This window comes from Pterocles gutturalis, unplaced genomic scaffold, assembly GCF_000699245.1.
Source record: "Pterocles gutturalis isolate BGI_N339 unplaced genomic scaffold, ASM69924v1 scaffold24733, whole genome shotgun sequence".
Classification (NCBI taxonomy): Eukaryota; Metazoa; Chordata; class Aves; order Pterocliformes; family Pteroclidae; genus Pterocles; species Pterocles gutturalis.
This window is the reverse complement of record NW_010123747.1, coordinates 1-19,280: the sequence shown is the minus strand read 5'-3', so window position 1 is coordinate 19,280 and position 19,280 is coordinate 1. Positions and strand designations below refer to the sequence as shown.

The following is a 19,280-nucleotide window of genomic DNA, read 5'->3' as shown; positions in this document are numbered from 1 at the left end:
ATATAAAAAAAAATCAGTTCCATTAACTTTTCAGTTACAAAGTTGTTTCAATATTACTCTGGTTTAAGCCACAACAAAGCCATTTTATCACTGTGAACTCACATCTACATCAAAAAACATTCAAGCAACTAAGTTTTTAAAACCAAGAACACTAGCTCCTTATTTAAAGAAGAGAAAATAATAAATTTATTGTCACACAATTACCTGAAGAGTTCTTTTGCTTCAAGGAACTGAAGCTGTGCAAACTGTATAAAACCTGCTTGCTGCAGGATTCGTTTGTACATTACCTATGAAAGAGAAGGGGGGGGAATGGTTTATTATATTTGTAAAGAGTTATTTACATAGTGCTAGTCACTACTGCCATAACTACTTGCCAAAAACACTGAACACATGATCTTCAACCAGACCTGTCAGGTTACATGCAAAATAAAGCATCGATCCTCTGCATTTTAAATTGTATGTACCTGAATATACTTAATCTGCTACCCAGACTCAGCTGCTTACACAAAAGCATGTGAACACAACACTGTTCACGAGTACCTGCTAAAGGCAAAGTCAACAAACAGCAAGTTTAAGTTTCCTTGTTCAAATAGTTACTTATCTGACATCAGTCTGACTTTCCTCAAGTTTTTGCTCATGGTATTTGCAAACGTAAAAGCCAGTTGTCATCTTTGAAGTTCCCCATGATTCAGTATGCACGAAAAAAAGATTTAAACTCAGGGGTGGTCCCATTTGACCACACACAGCCAACTTTCTCTGCATCTCACCTTACTTCTGTAGCAACTTTGCTGTTTGATTTGCATAGTCTCATCCCCAGTTGATGACCATATTTCTGACTTTCTGCCAGCTTGGGTTTTTTTTGTGGGTTTTATTGTTTGTTTTTTAATAAAAATGCTTCCAAGGCAGTTCAACTTATTCAATATGCATTATATTATGCAATTTACATAAAAATATGGTTAAAAATAGAAGTACAAGTAAACCATACAAAAAGCTACACGTTATGAAGTTTCATTGTTAATGTCGTGCGTAAAGAGAAAAAAGTTTACAAGTTCACTAGAAAAATAATATAAAACTACTTTAAATGCTAGGTATTTATTTAATCTGAATAGTCAACTAGTTACCACAAGATTAAATGAAACCCTCATGCCCAGAATATTTCCAATAGCAAAAGAGAATTACCAAAAGCAAGGAACCTAAACTGTGCTGTGCAATGTGTCCACTGTTTGTGACAACACTGGTATTTTGCAAATACACTAGCTATATCCACACATCCTCAGCTCTTCCCTTCAGCTTTCTCATGAAGATACAGCTTTCTAATGTTTAACAGCATACACAAATGTTGTTATTAATAACACACTCCCATTTTCAGTGAAAATAGCCAGAAAAAACTGCAGTACATTAATAAAGTATTCCAGGCAGGAATTGCTAAGGCGTGTCAGGCCCCAAGCAGGGTAAACTAATATTCTAATTAGTGATTTCTCACGTTGATTAGAGATTGTGGATTTACCAAGAGAAAAGCTTGGTTTAAGTCCATTAAGACTGTGCATGCTTTACTAATGGATTATTCTAAGGAAATACTTGATCTTGATCATTAGCAAACCATTGAAACCTATTGATTTATAAGGTTGCGGGACTTTTCTTGCCTCCCCAGTGCGAGGGAGAAAAGGGGAAACAGAGGGAAATGCTGTCTGACACACCTTTTCAGACAAACATAACATAAACTAACAATACTTCGTGACACCTTTACATTAATTAATGTTACTATGCTTTACATCCAAGCATACTAATTCTAAATACAGTTAACTAAAGCTAAAAGGGAATTTAATTGCAGTAATAACGTAAAACTACCTCAGGTGATTAATTCACAAAATATCAAAAATATTTTGGATTCACGACTGTGTTACTACATCAATAAATGGTAATCTGTGAAGTGATGAATACCCATCTGGTCATGTTCTTAAGGATGCTGGCAAAGGATTTATCTGCAATTATCTGCATCTTGTGGCACCAGAAAAACAAAAATCTACCCTCAGATTTTGCAGGGAGACTTGAAGTACAAACATTTCTCACCCTACTAACTAGTATCAAAAGTAGGGTTTGGTTTGTTTTTTTTTTTTAAGCCTTTTTTCGATCTTTGCAATGGAGTGATCACTAATATTTACATATTTAGTGAATTACAATATTGGAATTAAGTTTGAATTGATCTAAAACACTGAAAATACTGATGTACATACTAAGTTCTACTATTGAAGCAATCTTTTCAACTAGAAGTCGAAAAGAGCTTGTTGACAGTCTAAGTACAGACCCAAGGAATCAGTTTTAAATTTGAACTGATTAAGTGGTATTCACTTTCATTTAAATGTTGACATATCTTCACTTGTCCCTTAAAGCCACACAACAAAAGAGCTGTAGAATGTCTACAGACAGATGCTTCCTCAACCTTTTAAAGATGCAGTGACTGGATAAGGAGTATCCAGGTTGATTTTTATCCGACAATATAAACACTAGACATTAAGATGGCCCACGGTAAAGATTATGGAAGCAACAGACCAGACTGCCTATGGAAGATTCAATATTCTCTCTTTCTCACAGGGTTTTAAAAAATGGCCTAGACCTATATGCCAACCACATACAGTTAACTTTTGTTTATGACAGAAAAAACATCTTGAGTTCTTTCAGACTCGTTTGCCAGAATACTGCAACAGGCTTCTTTTAAAAAGGTACTAAGTTACACCCAGTCAAAATTCAACACATTGTTTATTCCCTTGTCATTTTGGAAGAATCATCATAAGACTTGAGTACTTTAGGCAAATGCTGTATTGTTGACTGAATTCACATTAAAAAAACTAGCTACAAAATCATGAAATACGATTTGTATTAATTCATATCTGAAAAAAGTGCTAAAAAGCAGAAAGATGACTGCTGAAGCTGCAATAGCTATAGTGAAGCCTTAATTCTCTCAACTGCTAGAAAAAACCTTTCGAAACCAGTCAGAATTACGAACTAGATTGCCCAAAAGATTTTTTTTTCTAGAAAGTCACTTTAGCTTTTGGTCAGGTTTCGGTTATTTTTTTTTTTTTTTAAACTAAAATGAAGTGAGAATAAAAAAAAGAAAGAAAGAAGAGAGATACCTATGCAAGATGTGTGTCAATCTAACCAAGGTCTTCACTACCATCAACCATGATTTCTGCAAACTTCAGCTGTCCTGAAAAATTAATAAGTAGTATTCAGTCATTTCATGGTAGCATGGTAGAAAGGCCTTTGTATTCTTCTACCAAAAAATGATACTCAGCAAAGCCATCTCCTTGCAACACTTTCACTTAGCATTTTTTACCTAGCAGTATAATTCTTGATGCTCAAAGGCAAAGGAGTTTTCATCTAATATGGCAGAGATAAACTCGCAGTCTGTGGGGACCATGGGTTAAATAACAGGTTAGAGCTACTCATGCATGAGCTGCTTCTTCCCAATAAATTAAATTTTGTCTGTACAAGTAATTGAGAGTACAGTACTTTACTGTTTCAATCCCACTATCATTCTGCATTACCTGCATATATATATTTCTGCTCATATAAAGAGAAAGAGCATGCACCTGTGCATGCATGCAATAACACAGTATTGAACCACAGGAAAAACCCAGTGTCATCAAGAACTGTCCTACGATGCCACGACTCAGTTCAAGTCACATATAAGATGGCAACAGCCATTTCAAACTGCAGAAATTAAAGCAGCATGTGGAAAAGGGGACACTACACTACATGTACCAGACAATTACTATCACTCTTCTGTACAGATAGATTGCAGTGGCTGGATCAAGTGCCTTGATGCCAAACCTATGCATTCCTTCTCACTGCTCATCATATAAAATGGCAAAATAAGGCCTTGAAAGTGTTGGCTACTCAGGAATCAGTTAAGCTTGCAAAATAGACTTCCAAAGATACCTATTAGAAGATGTCTATTATATGAAGATATCTCTTAGACATGTTAGAAAGGAGCAACGATGTGATCAGTTAAGAGTATGCCAAAGGAATGTTGCAAAAGACATATATAAGGCATGTAATTTGCTTAAACTCCATCAGATTTATATTATGTGTGACTATAGTAAAAGAAAGTCTGATGTGCTTGTAACAAACCCGTAATGACAGCATTAAGTATCAGAGGCACATTAGAAAGCAAGCTCAACACGTTGCATTTCCAGCTACAGATAAGCTCTGAAAAATTGGACTAACGTCTCAACAACTAAGCCAAGTTGAGCTATTTTAATATGATTCAGTGGGAGACTCCATCAATTTAAGTTGGTTAATATCAGCTTGCAAATACAGCCCAGAACTGGAACAGGCTATTTTGCTTGCAAGTAATAAGTTCCCTGTTTTTCAGCTGTAGCATTGACTCAAAGTAACCGAACACCCTTAAAAGCACACTAAGTTAGAAATAATATTCTTGGGAACTGTAATTTCAGGAAGACCGACACTGTGCACATAAGATATATGTGAACAGAAAGTAACTTATCCTAAAGACAGAAAAATCCTAAATTCAAGAAAACTTGGGAAGAATGAGATTCTACATCATGTATTTGAGATAATGAATTGCAGTTCATCCTGTGGAGAAACACAGAAAGACATCACCTACACTAAATCTACATAAACTGGAAAGAAATAACTGGAGAATTAGAGGTCATCATGCATAGAAGACATTGATTAGATCATGCGTCCTATCCTCACAGCAAGATTCTAATTCGCTTCTTTAAACAGATTGCAAAGGGAGTGTCAGAAGTGAAGACGCAAAGCAAAACATGCTGGAAACTGAACTCTGTTTGCCTAAATACTTTTTAGCTTCAAGTGCTTCCCGACAGTTGTACCTTAGCAAAAGGAGTGAAGCACTTTTCTGGTCAGGCTTTTTTACTTCCAACAGCCTCCCAGCTGTTCATTCAGCAGAGGAATCAAGGATCAAAATGAAAGCCAATACAAATCTAATTTCATTTCAGTGACTGCTTTTCAAGGACCTTGACAAAAATTTGAATATCAAGGAATTAGAAACTTATTGAAATAATAAAAAAAAAAATCCTGACAGACCGAATCTTTAGATCTTCCTAAACAAAACAAAAGTAATGCAACAGCTACTATTTCAATGGCACCAAAACGCTCCGAAGTGTATTAAAACAAACAAACCAGATTTTCTGCAGGTTACAGATCAAATACTGCTTTTACAAAAGGAAAGCAACCAAGTCAAGTATTCGTTCACCTACTTGCTGAGTAAAGATTTCATGCTACTTTTTCCAAGTTTCAGTCTCTAACTGACAAATAGGAACAAATACAGTAGAATATGCATTGTAATATAAATGAGAAGTAGAAGCAAATTAGTACAAATCTCTAACCAACACTCTTAATCAAAGACGTACTAAGATACTTTGCCACACAAAAAACTTAAATATTCAATTACACACCAGCAGAAGGACAACTTGTATGAGTTTGGAAGTAGGAGCTTTTTGCTTTAGATTTCCCATCACTTAACTTCAAAATTGTACTACTGTGGAGTTTAGGATATGGTGAGAATATCTGATAAAAAAAGTAAAACCTAAAATTTCTGGTTTGAAATAAAGTATACTTTTTTAAACAGCAAAAGCAAATAATAACTGAACCTAGTACTAAAGAGGCATCACAATGGATTTTCTATCACTAGTTTTTTGGTTTTGTTTTCAACTTGATTTCAAGTTACACATTTGAAAAAAAAAAAAACCAAACACCACCACCAAAACCCCAGCAGAACAACAGCATTCAACCCTGTCAATCTCACAGCCTTTACAAGCACAAGCCAGTTCAGCAGCACATCTATTACCTCAGGATGAAACCACAAAAGGTATTAAACGTCTTTTCAATATAAATTCCTCCCTCCCCCCCCCGCCCCCAATCACTTGACCGTTAGTATACATGGCCCCACTGTGACATTTATATTTGCATGAAAATTAAAGGAAGGACAGACCTGAAATTTTTCTTTTGGAATATTCCTTCGAGCTCCTTTTGCTAGAACAAGGGCTTCTTCCACTCTGTGGCTAGCTAGAAGATCCTGAATCTGTTTTTCCAAAGGTAGCGGCACCAAGATATACACACCCTTATTAGTAGCAACAATCACCTTTCCTAAATAGAGCAAACAGACATTCAGTTTACATTCTCTACAGAAAAAAACCACATTTCAGAAATAAGTTTTAAGATTTACTACTTAAGATACAAAAACCTAAACAGTGTTCAAGTTCCAAAACTCATCTATGTTGTTACCATATTTACTAGATAGTATAGTCTACCTGTAAATTGCACCTCAGAAATACAGAGATAATAGTAAATTTATTTATTTACAGCAGATTTTGTTCCACTCTGAGTAAATGAGCTGGCTATAATCTCTCATAACAAACTAAGCTGTAAAGGTCAGCACTGTTGTCCGGATTCCAGAGAATAGGGACTTGTAACTGCCAGGTACTTCCACAGGCTTACATTCAAAAATTGTAGGCTGTACAAAGGTAGCAAATAACATACAGTTCATAGTGCTCGAGTTTGTAGCTCTCCTGGAAAAAATAGCAATGCAATGTATTCCATGCTTAAGATTTCTTAATAGAAGCACAGATCAAAACCATTTAAAAATTTTTTTTGTTTAACAATTCTTTGTTAAATACCTGCTTTTAAACTCTTACTCAAATATTTTAGAAAGGAATATAAAAGAACTGTTTTTAAGATGTTAGAACTTTGCCAGAATAGCCAATGGACAAATACCTGTAGCTCACAATTACTGCCTTGCAGCATTAAATTAACATTGTTACTTTGAATTAAGTTACAAGAAAAAGCTCTAACCATAACCTCCTACCTGACAATTAATTGACAATTAGAGCACATTTAATGGTCATACATTTTGTTAGAAGCGCATAATTTTGGATGACTGAAGTATTCCTACTATAGTCTGCAAGAATCTAACCAGGAAAGCATTTACAATAAACGTTTCAATAGTTAATCTGCTTGTAGATATTTTAAGAAACAAACTGAAATGACCATGCCCACAGCAGCAGTTGTTGCAGAATTACTGATGCAAAAGCACATCCTTTTTGATACCTTCAAAGTCCTGTAGAATGTGGCCTTCTTTAAAAGGCAGCGTTTGCTTTTGCTGCTGGTCCAGCATGCTATGCACTGTAATGAACTCATCATCAAGAGCAACCACGTAAGGAAAGCACAAAGCCGCTCCAATCACGTTCTCTGACCAGTGCACAGGGGCACGCTGTGAAATGCCATCTACAGTTGCAAACATACCTACAAAAAGGGAAAAACAAAGCCTGAGGTTCATGCCAGTTGAAGACTTGTTTTTCCTGAAGCGTGGGTACCAAGGTACAGAAATAAAAAGTCTCAGAAGAACAGATGCATTATCAGGTGGCATGATGACAGCAGATTACACCTCCCTGGACCTTACAGACCTGTTGGTTAGTTCAGTTCAATTTTTTTTTTTTTCCTTTCTCCTTCACCACAGAAGCAGAGAACACCAGAAACTGAAAAAAAAAGATGAATGCTGAAAGAAACTATCAAGAATGATTCAAATTTAGCAAGATTCTGAATTATTTAATAAGAATTATGCCATGCAGTTTGAATTCATTTTAAAACACTAATATGTAGTGAGATCCAGCATTCAAACAATACCTCCTTAGTAGGAGCCGCAGACCTGCACTGCCTGACCTATCTGGCAATACAGGCATATTTGTTCCTTGCAGTGTCAAACGTCTAAAGAGTATTTTAGTCAACAATCATTTACTTATACTTCTTCACTTTTGCAACAGCAAAATTTTCACAGAATGAGGGTCCATCTCCTTGGGATGAGTTGCCTCCTGTGAGGCATCTGTGTTTTCAATCACTTGAAAAAAAAGGAAGAGGCTGCATATGAGCACATTTTCCCAAAAACCAAGCAAAGAGTAAAGACATTTTTAATATCCCAATGATATTGCCTATGCTGTCTTCAAAATAACCATATCAACTCTTCAGTTAACTTGTGTTTTTATTTGTCATTATCTTTCCTCCTGTCTATTCCATCCAACTTGTTTCTCCTAGTGTCACAGAAGTTTGACTTGCTTTTGGACCACGCTATTTATCCTACTTGGTATTCCCCAATTCTCCCCAAGACACCAGTTGAAGAAAAGCTCCAGTCAAAGTTTTCAGACCTAGTTCAGTAACACTTTGCCAGCAGAGCTATACTGAAGCACTATGTAAACTTCTGTTCTAAATATGAATACATAGTCCTTAAAACCAGTATTCTCATGCCCTTAAGAAGACACACCCATGAAAACTGTTGTTTGCCAGCAATAAGCCACTTGATAGCTGGCAGAGTAAGTCTGAGCTCTAAAGGACAGCGGAGATTAAAAGATGATGTTATTCAATTTACACAACCTCTTCCAAACAGAAGATAACAAGTTAAGGTAACTGGGTAAAAGGACCATCTTGGGAGGGGGAGGAAAACAACAGAAGGAAACAGAAGGTTGTAGATTTTTACAGAACTACAGTGTAAAGACTAAGCTTCTGGATCCTTTATAGCAGCTTTGAAATTACCAGCCCTTTCCCTTGACTAAGGGTGCAACGCAAAATTATATTTTCACATCTGACTATTAGCCAGTAATGTTTTTTGCTTTTTCACTATAATGATAAGCTTTTCAATCAGATTGCCTTATAGAAAATACTTTTTTTTGGCCATAATATGTAATTCCTGACTTCCTTCGCAAATCTTGATATTGCTACAGACCAGAATTGGAATTTTAAGCCAGGCAGACTGGTCATTTTTAGTGACTTCCAGCTGTTACCTTGTGCTATAAACACATTTCAAAAGGTGGGAGAAAACAAGTTAAATACATACTAATCAGTAGTAAGCTCAGGGCTAATTATATTTGAAATATTAAATCTCAGAATTTTCTATTTCTCTGATATTCTCAATAAATATTACAAAAACCTGATTTTAAAGACTTTTTTTAATAATGGAGCTCTTTTCTAGGTAATTTTTAAAAATCCTTTATGGACATGAAAGGGTATGCAGAGTAATGCACAGTACTTTTCCAAGTCAATGTCTCTCCACATCCCTCTGCCCTCAATAGCTAGGGCTTCTGTGGTAGAATGATGCATTTTTTGTCTTCATCCAGTTGTGACCTGAGGATAACAATAAACATGACAACTACAATCAGAAACCATGGCCTTTTTATAGCACAGGAATTGTTTGATGAAACAGAGACTAAGCCAGCAATCAATTCCATACTAAAAATGCATATCCTATCCAAAGGTTACAGGAATTACCCAAAACACAGCTACACTGTTTTCAGCACCAAGAGATCTAGAAATGTATAGAATAATTTAGGTTGGAAGGGGTTTCTAAAGGACATCCAGACCAGACTCTCCCACACTCAAAGTGGGACCAACTTAAATGACATTACTCAGGACTTTGTGTAACAGACTGCAGATTTTATTTTTTGATTGTTTTAAAACAAAAAGCTTCTTAGTGAAAACACCTGTAAAAATTGAAAGAAAAGTCCTTTATTACTATTATTACTTGTTTTAAGAGGAATATGAAACCTTCCAGTTATCATAAAAGTTGACAGCACAAGGAACACTATGAGTGGCTGGAAACAAGAAGGGAACAGGCTGGTTACTGTTGACTACCCTGCTTTATGCAGTGTCATCAGCTATGAGAAAAGGCACTGCATATCCTTCTGTGAATCATTCTGCTTAGTACCCATGTGCTTGTTATAAGGCTCAGTTCTCCAACTCCATTTGTAGTCTACTCAATCACTATACAACTGTTCAAACCATACACCACTGAGAAGAGTTTATTCTGGAAAAGCAAAAGGAATAAACCAAAATTAGGCATTTAAAATTTGTATTTTTTTTTTTTAACTCATTAAAGTCGTGGAATAGCTGAAGCAGACCTCTGGAGACTGTCTAGTCCAACTTCGCTGCTCAAAGTAGGGTGAACTAGAACAGGTTGCTTAAGACCTCGCCCAGTCATATTTTGAGGATCTTTAAGAACAGACTCCACATCCTCTCCAAGGCCTGTTTCCTGGTTTGACCACCATCACAATGAGCAACTTGTTTTCTTATGTTTATGTAGAATTTCCTGTATTTCATTTTGTACTGACTGCCTCTCATCCTTTCACTGGATACAATACCACTGAGCAGTCTGTCTCTGTCTTCTTTATCTTCCCCATACACGTTTATAAGATCTCTGCAAGTGTTTTCTTCTTCAGAGTGAACAGTCCCAGCCTTCTCAGCCTCTCCACATATGAGGTACTCCAAACACTTAGTTGTCTTTCTGGTTCTTCAGTGGATTTACTCCAGTATGTCCACACCATTCTGGGGAGCCCAGAGCTGGACCCAGCACTCCAAACATGGTGTCACTAGGATTGTGGGGGAAAATTGCCTCTCTCAACCTGCTGGCAGCACCTTTCCCAATAGAATCATTTAGATCACTGTAAGATAATCAAGTCTAACCATTAACATAACACTACCAAGTCCACCACTAAATGCAGCCCAGTAGGCTGTTGGGCTTCTTTGCCACAAGGACACATTGTTGGCTCATGCTCACTTTGCCCACCAGAGCCCCCAGGTCCCTCTCCACAAAGCTGATTTCCAGCCAGTCAGCCCCCAGCCTGTACTGGTGCATGGGGCCGTCCCTCCTTAAGTGCAGGACTTGATATTTCCCTTTGCTGAACTTCATGAGGTTCCTGTCAGCTCATTTATCCAGCCTGTCAAGGTCCCATGGAATGGCAACACAATCCCCTGGCGTATCAGCTACTTCTCCCTCTTTTGTATCATCTGCAAACTTGCTAAAGGTGCACTGTGCCCCACCATCCATGCTGTTAACGAAGATGTTAGCATTGACCTCACTACCAGCCCCCTGGGGTGCACAACTAGTGACTGGCCTCCATCCGGACTTTGTGCTGCTAACTACAAACCTTTGAGCCAGGCTTTCAATCCATCTCACTGTTTCTCTAGTTCATTTTTCATCTGTTTGTCTACAAGGACATTATGGGAGACAGTGTCAAAAGCCTTGTTGAAGTTCACAGTATCACTGCTCTTCACTCATACACCAAACTAGGCATCTAATCATAGAAGACCATCAGGCTGGTCAAGCAATTTCCCATTTGTAAATCCATGCTGATTACTCCAAATCATACTCTGGTCCTTTGTATATTTGGAAATAGCTGCCAGTATTTTCTCCATCACCTTTCTGGGGATTAAGATAAGCCTGTAGTTCCCTGGATCCTTTCTCTTGCTCATCTGAGACAGCAGTGAAGACATTTGTTTTCTTCCAGTCCTGAGGAACGTCTCCTGATCACCATGACCTTTCAAAGATAATCAAGAGTGGCCTTGTAATGACTTGATCACCACCCTCAAGCACTCATGGGTGCATTCCCATCAGGTCCCATGAATTTGTCTGTCCAGTTTATTTAAATGTTCCATAACCCAATCCTTTCTCTACTGAGGCAAGGCTTTTGTTGCTCCAGATTTTCCCACTGGCCCTAGGAGCTGAGGATTCCTGAAGGACGGTCATACCAACAACTGAGATAAAGAAGGCACTAAGCACCTCAGCCCTTTTCGTGCCCCTTGACACCAGGTCCCCAGCCCCATTCAGCAGTGGTCATCCGTTAGCCTTCCTTTGCTCCTGATATGCTTGTAGAAGCTCTTTTTGTTGCCCTTCATGGTGCTCACCAGAGTCAATGCCAGCTGGACTTTGGCCTCCCTAAGCCCATCCCCACATGCTTGGACAGTGTCTCTATATTCCTCCTAGGTTACCTGGCCCTGCTTCTACCTTATTTGCTTCCTTTTTATTTTTGAGTTTAGACAAGAGCTGCTTGTTCATTAAGGCAGGCCTCCTGCCACCTTGGCTTGTTTTGCTGCTCATTGGGATGGACTACTCTTGAACTTGGAGGAGGCAGTCCTTCTCTCCAGGACCATATCCTGTGGGATTATTTTAAGCAAGATCCTGAACAAACCAAGGTCTGCTGTCCAGGCCTGTTGTCTTTTTGCCTTGTTCCCTTGTCTCAGGATCCCGAAGCCTAAGCAAGGCTGCTCCCCTGATGTTCACATCCCTAACCAGGTTCAACAGACTACATCCCCTCATCAGCTGCTCAGTCACCTCTGTCAAGAAGTTAACACCACTCCAGAAATCTTCTGGACTGCTTGAGCACTGCCATGCTGCCCCTTCTGCAGGTACCAGAGTGGTTCAAGTGTCCCCTAAGAATCAGGGCCTGCAAACATAGGTTTCTTCCTGTTATCTAAAGAAGGTGTTACCTATGTCTGCTTCCTGATAAGGTGGTCTGTAGCAGATCCTCACCACAATGTCACCCATGCTGGTCTGCCCTCTAACCCTAACCCATAAACTCTCAGCTGCCTCCTCCTTTGTCCCAAGGCACACCACCACACCATCCTGCTGCTTTAATGCAACGAGTAACCCCTACCTCAGCTGTTAACACACAGCTGTGCTGATTTCCCAGAAAAAGTGAGAAAGCTTTCATCATGTTTTGTACAGACTTCTTTGTGTGCATATGCCTGAAGCAGGGCCTCTCCAACCCTGTTTATTGATTATGAAGTCTCTCATCCACATCATCCTGCACTCTTTGTTTGCCAACTCAGCCTACAACCGCCATTCCTAGTTTAAATCCTCCTCACCAGGTTGGTTAGCCTGTTCACAAAAACCCTTTTGCCTCACTTGGCCTGGTGGATCCCATATCTTCCTTAAATAGGGATCCATTGTCATAAAAGCCAAATCCTTCATCACCACAAGCTGTGCAACCAGCTGGTGACCTGCACAATCCACCTACTCCTCTGCTGTTCTTCCTCACCAGCAGGATTGATAAGAAAACCTCCATCTCCAATATGAGGGAGTACCCCACTATTATTACTTGCTAATTCCTCCTGGTGTTACTGCATTGTACAAGCTCAGATGATTTTTTTGGACAGAGCTTTCTGCTTCTCATCTGCTACCAGAGCACTGAACATATTCTATAGATGCAGATCTGCAGACAGAGAAGGAAAGTTCTTTTATGAGAAATCATAAGTTTCCAGCCTTCGTCACCACAGAACAAGCAGAGACTCAGGCTGCCCTTTTCTTAGCACAGCTAGGGGTTCAGGCTCATGCCTGGGTCCTACAGAAGATTGCTTTTTGCAATCTCTGATGCCATGCACTCTGCTGACCTCCTCCTGCATCTCCTTTACTTGGCAACACAAATCCTCAACCAAGCACACATCTCCCTGCAGCCAAGTGCAAAATTTTCCCCTGCCTCAGTCTCAGCAAGAGACACCAGGCTCTACTTTCAGCTCAAAACCTGAAGAGCTGCACCCTCCCTTGGGAGCTCCATCTGAGTTGAGGCCACTGATGTTTTGGGGTAGTTGCTGCAGATGGTGCATGCTAGTGTGCCCTGTGCCAATATACAAGAACTGTTTGCTGAAATTTTAAAAACTTAAAGTCTCTGTACAGCAGGAAATCTGACTAGAATCATGCAAGAGCTTCATGGAATAAAAACCTGAATTTTAGTAAGCACAGTTTCATATATAATCAGAAAGAACTGATTTTCAATTCTGAATGAATTCTGAATTCAATTCTGAATTAACAGACAGAATGAAGAGGTATCAAAAATTAAGTTCCTCCCCACTTTGAAAGAATGAGCTACACACTAACTGCAAGTAGAGCCAACAAAGTACTGAATGGCTAAGTCTATGGATCGACTAGGAACAATTCTAACAATCAGTTTTAAATGCAAAGAGTCCAGGTAAGGAAAAAGGTTACACACCCAAGAAACTCAAACATATTTCACCTTACAATTACCATTTTAAGCAGTTGCTTTCTGCCATTCTGAATTCCAGTCTTAATTCAAAACCAAATTAATCTAAATAAACATAACTGCAAACACAAGGCCAAATACATCCACCTCAGTAAAAGAGGCTGAATTTAGCAGAGATACTCTGCTAGGTGCCAAATGAACGTCTTAACCAATAAGACATGCAAAAGCCAACCAAAATCAGAACTGAAGATTTACATTAAGCTTTTTCAAGTCCATTCACTTTACAGCACAGGCTTACGTGAAATGCCATCATATACAATGCTTACATATTATGAAGGTGCTCAACCATCTTCACAGCTTCAAAGAGACGAGCGTTAAAGACATTAAGAATTTTACCAAGGAAGAACAGCAAGATGGATAGTACTACTCAAAACAACAGTGGGGAGGGAACAGGGAACAGATGATTTAGAAAATCACAAGCTGAATTAGGCAAGGAAAAAATACAATCCATAGCAAGCAGTCTCTGTAAGGTTTCTGAGCTAGTACAAGATAGACTTTGCTTGTATTATGGGAAAAAGGTAAGTCTATGGCATGCTGAGAGCTGCAGAGGTGCATTTGCTTAAGATATCACATTTCCGATGTTTTAACTCCAGGACAATCTACGTACACAAGGATGTTGGATTTTATGAGTAAATGTCTTACTGTACAGCTCTCTTCCAGGACACTAGATAAAAGCAAAAAGTCAGACTAAACAAAATTCTGCTTCTGACTAAATAAAATTATGCTTTTAAAAGTGTATCTATTCTTCTTAAAACTAAAAAGAAATTAAACAGTTGAACAGAATCTGGTTTGACATTCCTAAAAAAATAAATCAAGATTAAAGTAAGAATGGGATCTCCTTAGAAACATGTCAAAAAGGAACACTTTCATACAAACAATTCACAAATTTTAACTTTCACAGGACTACTAAAATGGTTAATGTCCACAAATACACGTCCACATTTCAAGTGACTAACAGTTTTAATACGAAGTGGGCAACCAAGGTAACTTAGCAAAGCTCTACGCCTGAAAAAACAAGTTCATCTTGGAACAACTTAAATTTTCATAAGCTGATCTTCTAATAAGTCTCTACCTCTTTCAAGAAAAACTGGTCAGTTGATGTACATCTCACATTCTGGTCACAAGACAAAACTTCAATATAAACAACTAACTGCACTCTTGCTTGTCTTTGGAATTTATATTAAAAAACCAAAACCCATGCAGATCCCTGAAGTAAGCGCCTAAACAGTTGTGATCTTTCTGTCATGCTATTCCTAATGTGTCAGGGAAGATACATAAACCACATCTCCTAAATGGAGAGTCATATGGCAAACAACATGAAATCATTCTCCCTGTGGTCTGTCAACTCTGCGATATTGCAGATTTTCCAAAAAAAGCTCAAGATTACAGACCTCACAGCATATTGTTGATTTAGACAGATTACAGCAGCCATAGTCCTTACAATCATCTATCTATTAGACAAAAGCATTATTTCACATGATCTAACTTTGGTTTGGCAATACTCTAAAACCTATCATTTTCTGTAATATGAAGCCAAAAAATACTCTTAAAAATTAAGCAAATGGGAGCATAAAAACGGGGTAGTATCTGACAACATCTACAGTTTGGACCGAGTTTACTTCTACAGGAGTTAGGATACAGTTTACTTCCACTAACATTTCTTACTAGCACTGTAGTACAACATACCTATTTGTGGATCTGTTACAATCTATAAAAGGGACTTTGTATGAACTCCTCGGAATAGCAACTGAGGAAATTAACTTGTCCACATTAATTTAACAATTTTATAGCAACATGGGGCTTCTCAAACCCAGTCCAGCTAGTCACTACAGAGAGGCTATCACCCTCTGAAGTTTCACCTTGTGCCAAACAATTCTTTTACTCTGGGCTGCAAGATACTACTACTGGTAGCTGCCTATACAGAAGTGAAGCTTTCTACAGACACAATTAAAATACAAATAATTGGATTTTTGTGCATAAAAAAAAAGCAAGAGAGCTATAATAATACTTAGTACCAAAAATTTACCATCTGCCTTCATACCTCAACAGTCCAGTATAGCCCTGTGAAGGTTATCATTATTGTGCAGAACACTTAGTTAAGCTTTGCTTCCCAAATTGAGAGAAATTAAGAAAGAGAGGTTAAAAAAAAGCAAAAAAATTACAATCCTCAGTCTCACCTAGGCCTCCGGGGCCAGCCAACAGAAACTCTTGTCTGCCTATCCTTTTCACAATTGGCCGTTTCTCATCACTGCAATAAGGAAATAGATCCTGGGAGACGCCAGTATTATAATTCAAAATTATATACTGTGTAGTAAGTGCAAGACATAAGTAATAACCATCTACAGCCACAGCACAGGGTTGCTCTGGAGTAAACACTTCCTTCACTATCTGGACTCTGTCTTCAAACACCATGAACAGTTGAATGGTCCGCCGCTTGACCGAGATAATGCAGACTTCCACACAGAAAGGATCCCCACTCACAGGGTTTTCATTTAGTGTGAATGTCACAGCTCCTTTGATTCTAGCACCAGTGGGGACAGGTTCCAAGTTCATCATGTTTACTAGTGTTATTGTGTTGTCGCAAAGCACAAGAAGCCTGGTGAGGGCAGAGGCAGCTTTCAACTCACTCACAGGCTTCTTCAAGCCCAGGTATTTATGCAGTTGCTTGGTGGCAGCAAAAGTTATTTTTCCAGCTGGTGAGATCTTTTCATCCAACAGAAAGTGATAGATAAAGCAGTCATTGGTTCCAATATAGAGGTTCTTTCCACAACACTCAATGCATTCGATGTTGATGTAATTTTTGTCTCCCATTAACATCTCCCGCTCAACAGCAGAAACAAGTTTGAAAGCTTTAACACTCATTGTGTCTTCTGGGTGATCTGATTAAAGAGAAAAAAAACACTATTTACCTCTACACATGTAATCAAATATCAATGGTAGCAATTTAACATTCGCCAATACAAAAACCTCATTGTTGCCGTTTTTAATAGTCTATTTCCAACCTGACTAGACAAGCCAGAATGAGCACATTAATAAGCACAGAACTGAATCGAATTGTATGCTTCCACTTCAAGTCTATTCCAAAGCAGATTCACAACAGCACTCAGCTATTTTGAAGTGAAGCATTCTCCATAAGTAACCAGCATATTACTGGCTCTCTCCGATACTTTGGCACTACCAGTGGTTCCTGTCAGTACTCAGTGATTTACAAACCTGTCACGTACAGGTTTATCTCACCTGCACATGAAAAGATATAAGCTTTAGCTCTCAGATTTCTAGAGAAACCACAAGGTATTCATATTCCATTTTAACACATACTTTACATTCCTTACTCTCCAACAACCAGAAATATATAACTTTCAAGCCACTTAATTTATACAAGGTATCATTCAACTCATTATAAAAGTTGTTTTGGCTTTTTTACTGTTTGGAGTATGTCTGTTTTATTCAGTGCTACTTACATTCTCTGTTATCAGACTACATGCACCAGCAATTATAAAGCCCAATAACACAACAAATTTGGAAGCATGGTCCACAAATCGTTCATTAAGCTCAAGATGCAATATTATGGAAATTAAGAGTTTCTGTTATCCATTATCAAAGACAGAGTTTTGGAATGGTTGCAAGTGCTAAGCAGCACTTCTAATATTAACATTCTTCAATCAAGTACTGTCAAGAGACATATGCAATTTATGAAGCAATAGTTTGCTTTAAAAACAGTCCATGTAATTTTACTGTACTCCAGACTTGGGTTATTTTTATAAGAAACCAGCTGTACTCAACACTCCAAAGAAGAGCAGACGAGAAATTGCAGACCTTGTATAATCACCTTTTAATTTGTCATGACCAGTCTGTAACAACCACTTAGCCAACACAGGGGAATACACAACACTGAGCATCTCCAAGGGATTTAAGAAATAACATATACAGCTACTTCTAGTCCACAGGTTCAATGGAGATACAAATATGACACAAAATTTCTGTGGACCAACATCAACAAGATGCTCTTGTAAACAATCCTGAAATTAAACACAGTCAAAACAAATTTAGTTTCAAATTATTACATCTAAAAAAACCCCTTTGCTTTTGCATGAGAACACTGAAAACCACAGCAAACATTTCCAAAACTGAATGAGAAACAATAAGCTACACAACTTACAAGTAACCACTAAATAAAATTAGATCAAACTAGCCAGAAGAAAGTCATGTTACAAAGAGACAGTAGCAATGTTTGTTGCCAATATCTTCCTAGTTTTTTTTCAGAAATTAAAAAGATTTCAATTTGGGCTTCCAAGACACTTTCAAACTGCATCCTCACCTGGGGTGTAAATTAGCTTTCTGGCCTTCAACAGAAAAACCCAAACCCAGGAAGTACTAGAGAAATACCTTAATGTAAAACGATAATGCAAGTCTCTGCCAACACAGCCATATTAACCTCCAATGTTATGAAAAGAAACACAGCACTCTAAGTTAAAGAGGGTTGCCCAAAGGCTGACTGCTAAAAAACCCCCAACCATTTTTAAGAGCTTGTGTGTTGTAGCCTGAAGTGATAAACTATCTTCTGGAGTGGTTAGGAAGCTTTTGTACCTGAAGCTATCAACAACTTAATGTTCCTGGAACCCAAGGTAAAAATGTTCATGCATGCCATTGGGAGAACTACAGAATTTTGCTCTTGACCAAGATGTATTAAAAGCCTCCAAAAAACTTAATAAACAAAAGCATTTGAAAGGTAAAACTGTGAAAGAATGTGAAATAGATACACAATCCCTGAGCAGAAAATTGAAAATATAACATAGTACTACATAAATCTGGTAGCAAAGAAATTAAAACATTAATGCTAGAAAGAATCTCTGAAAAAAGCTTTTAAGAACAATCAATATCAACACACAAAATCTACAAGACTTTTGTTACATTTCATTTTGTTGTAACTTAGAAGAACTTAGAGGCCTATGTGTACTGCAAAGAAACAGGTTCTGCAGAACATGCTGTTCCTTTAAAGTGCAAGAGGCCACCCCAGAGCCATGAACGAAAGCCAGCATGCCACTTATTAAATGTGCAAAACTCTAGAAAACAAGATAATGGAGATGCCTACTGTCAAAAAATCATCAACAGGCAAGGAAATTACTATCAGTCTACTCAATTTTATTTTCTCAAGTGCACTAATAACCCCACACGCACTCATTTCCGGTAAGAAGTGGAAAGCAGGTCTCCCCACTTTTGTTAAGTAATACCTTACTTCGCATTTACATTTTGTTTGCTGCTGCTGCCCTGCAAACCAGCACCTTACCGACCGACCTCCCCTCCGCCCACTCCTACACCCCGTGCCATTAACTGCGTGCAAGCCCTCGTTAACCCTCCGATACGACTCCACAGGCCCGAGGTGCTGCCCGTACCGGGCCCCGCGAGGACGGGGACGCGCCTCACCGGCCGCGCCCG

The 19,280-nt window shown here is 38.3% G+C and overlaps 1 protein-coding gene across 1 annotated transcript in view; it reads right to left on the bottom strand.

The window, feature by feature from the left end:
• The window catches only part of TGFBRAP1 (transforming growth factor, beta receptor associated protein 1), a 31,324-nt gene extending 14,618 nt beyond the window's left edge, over positions 1-16,706 (bottom strand). Inside the window, exons 1-4 of the mRNA XM_010078037.1 lie at positions 16,022-16,706; positions 7,093-7,287; positions 5,978-6,132; positions 205-287 (exon numbers count right to left, since the gene is read on the bottom strand). Coding sequence (XP_010076339.1) covers positions 205-287; positions 5,978-6,132; positions 7,093-7,287; positions 16,022-16,706 — 1,118 coding nt within the window. The remainder of the gene's footprint in view (positions 1-204; positions 288-5,977; positions 6,133-7,092; positions 7,288-16,021) is intronic.
• Between the last annotated feature and the right edge of the window lie 2,574 nt (positions 16,707-19,280).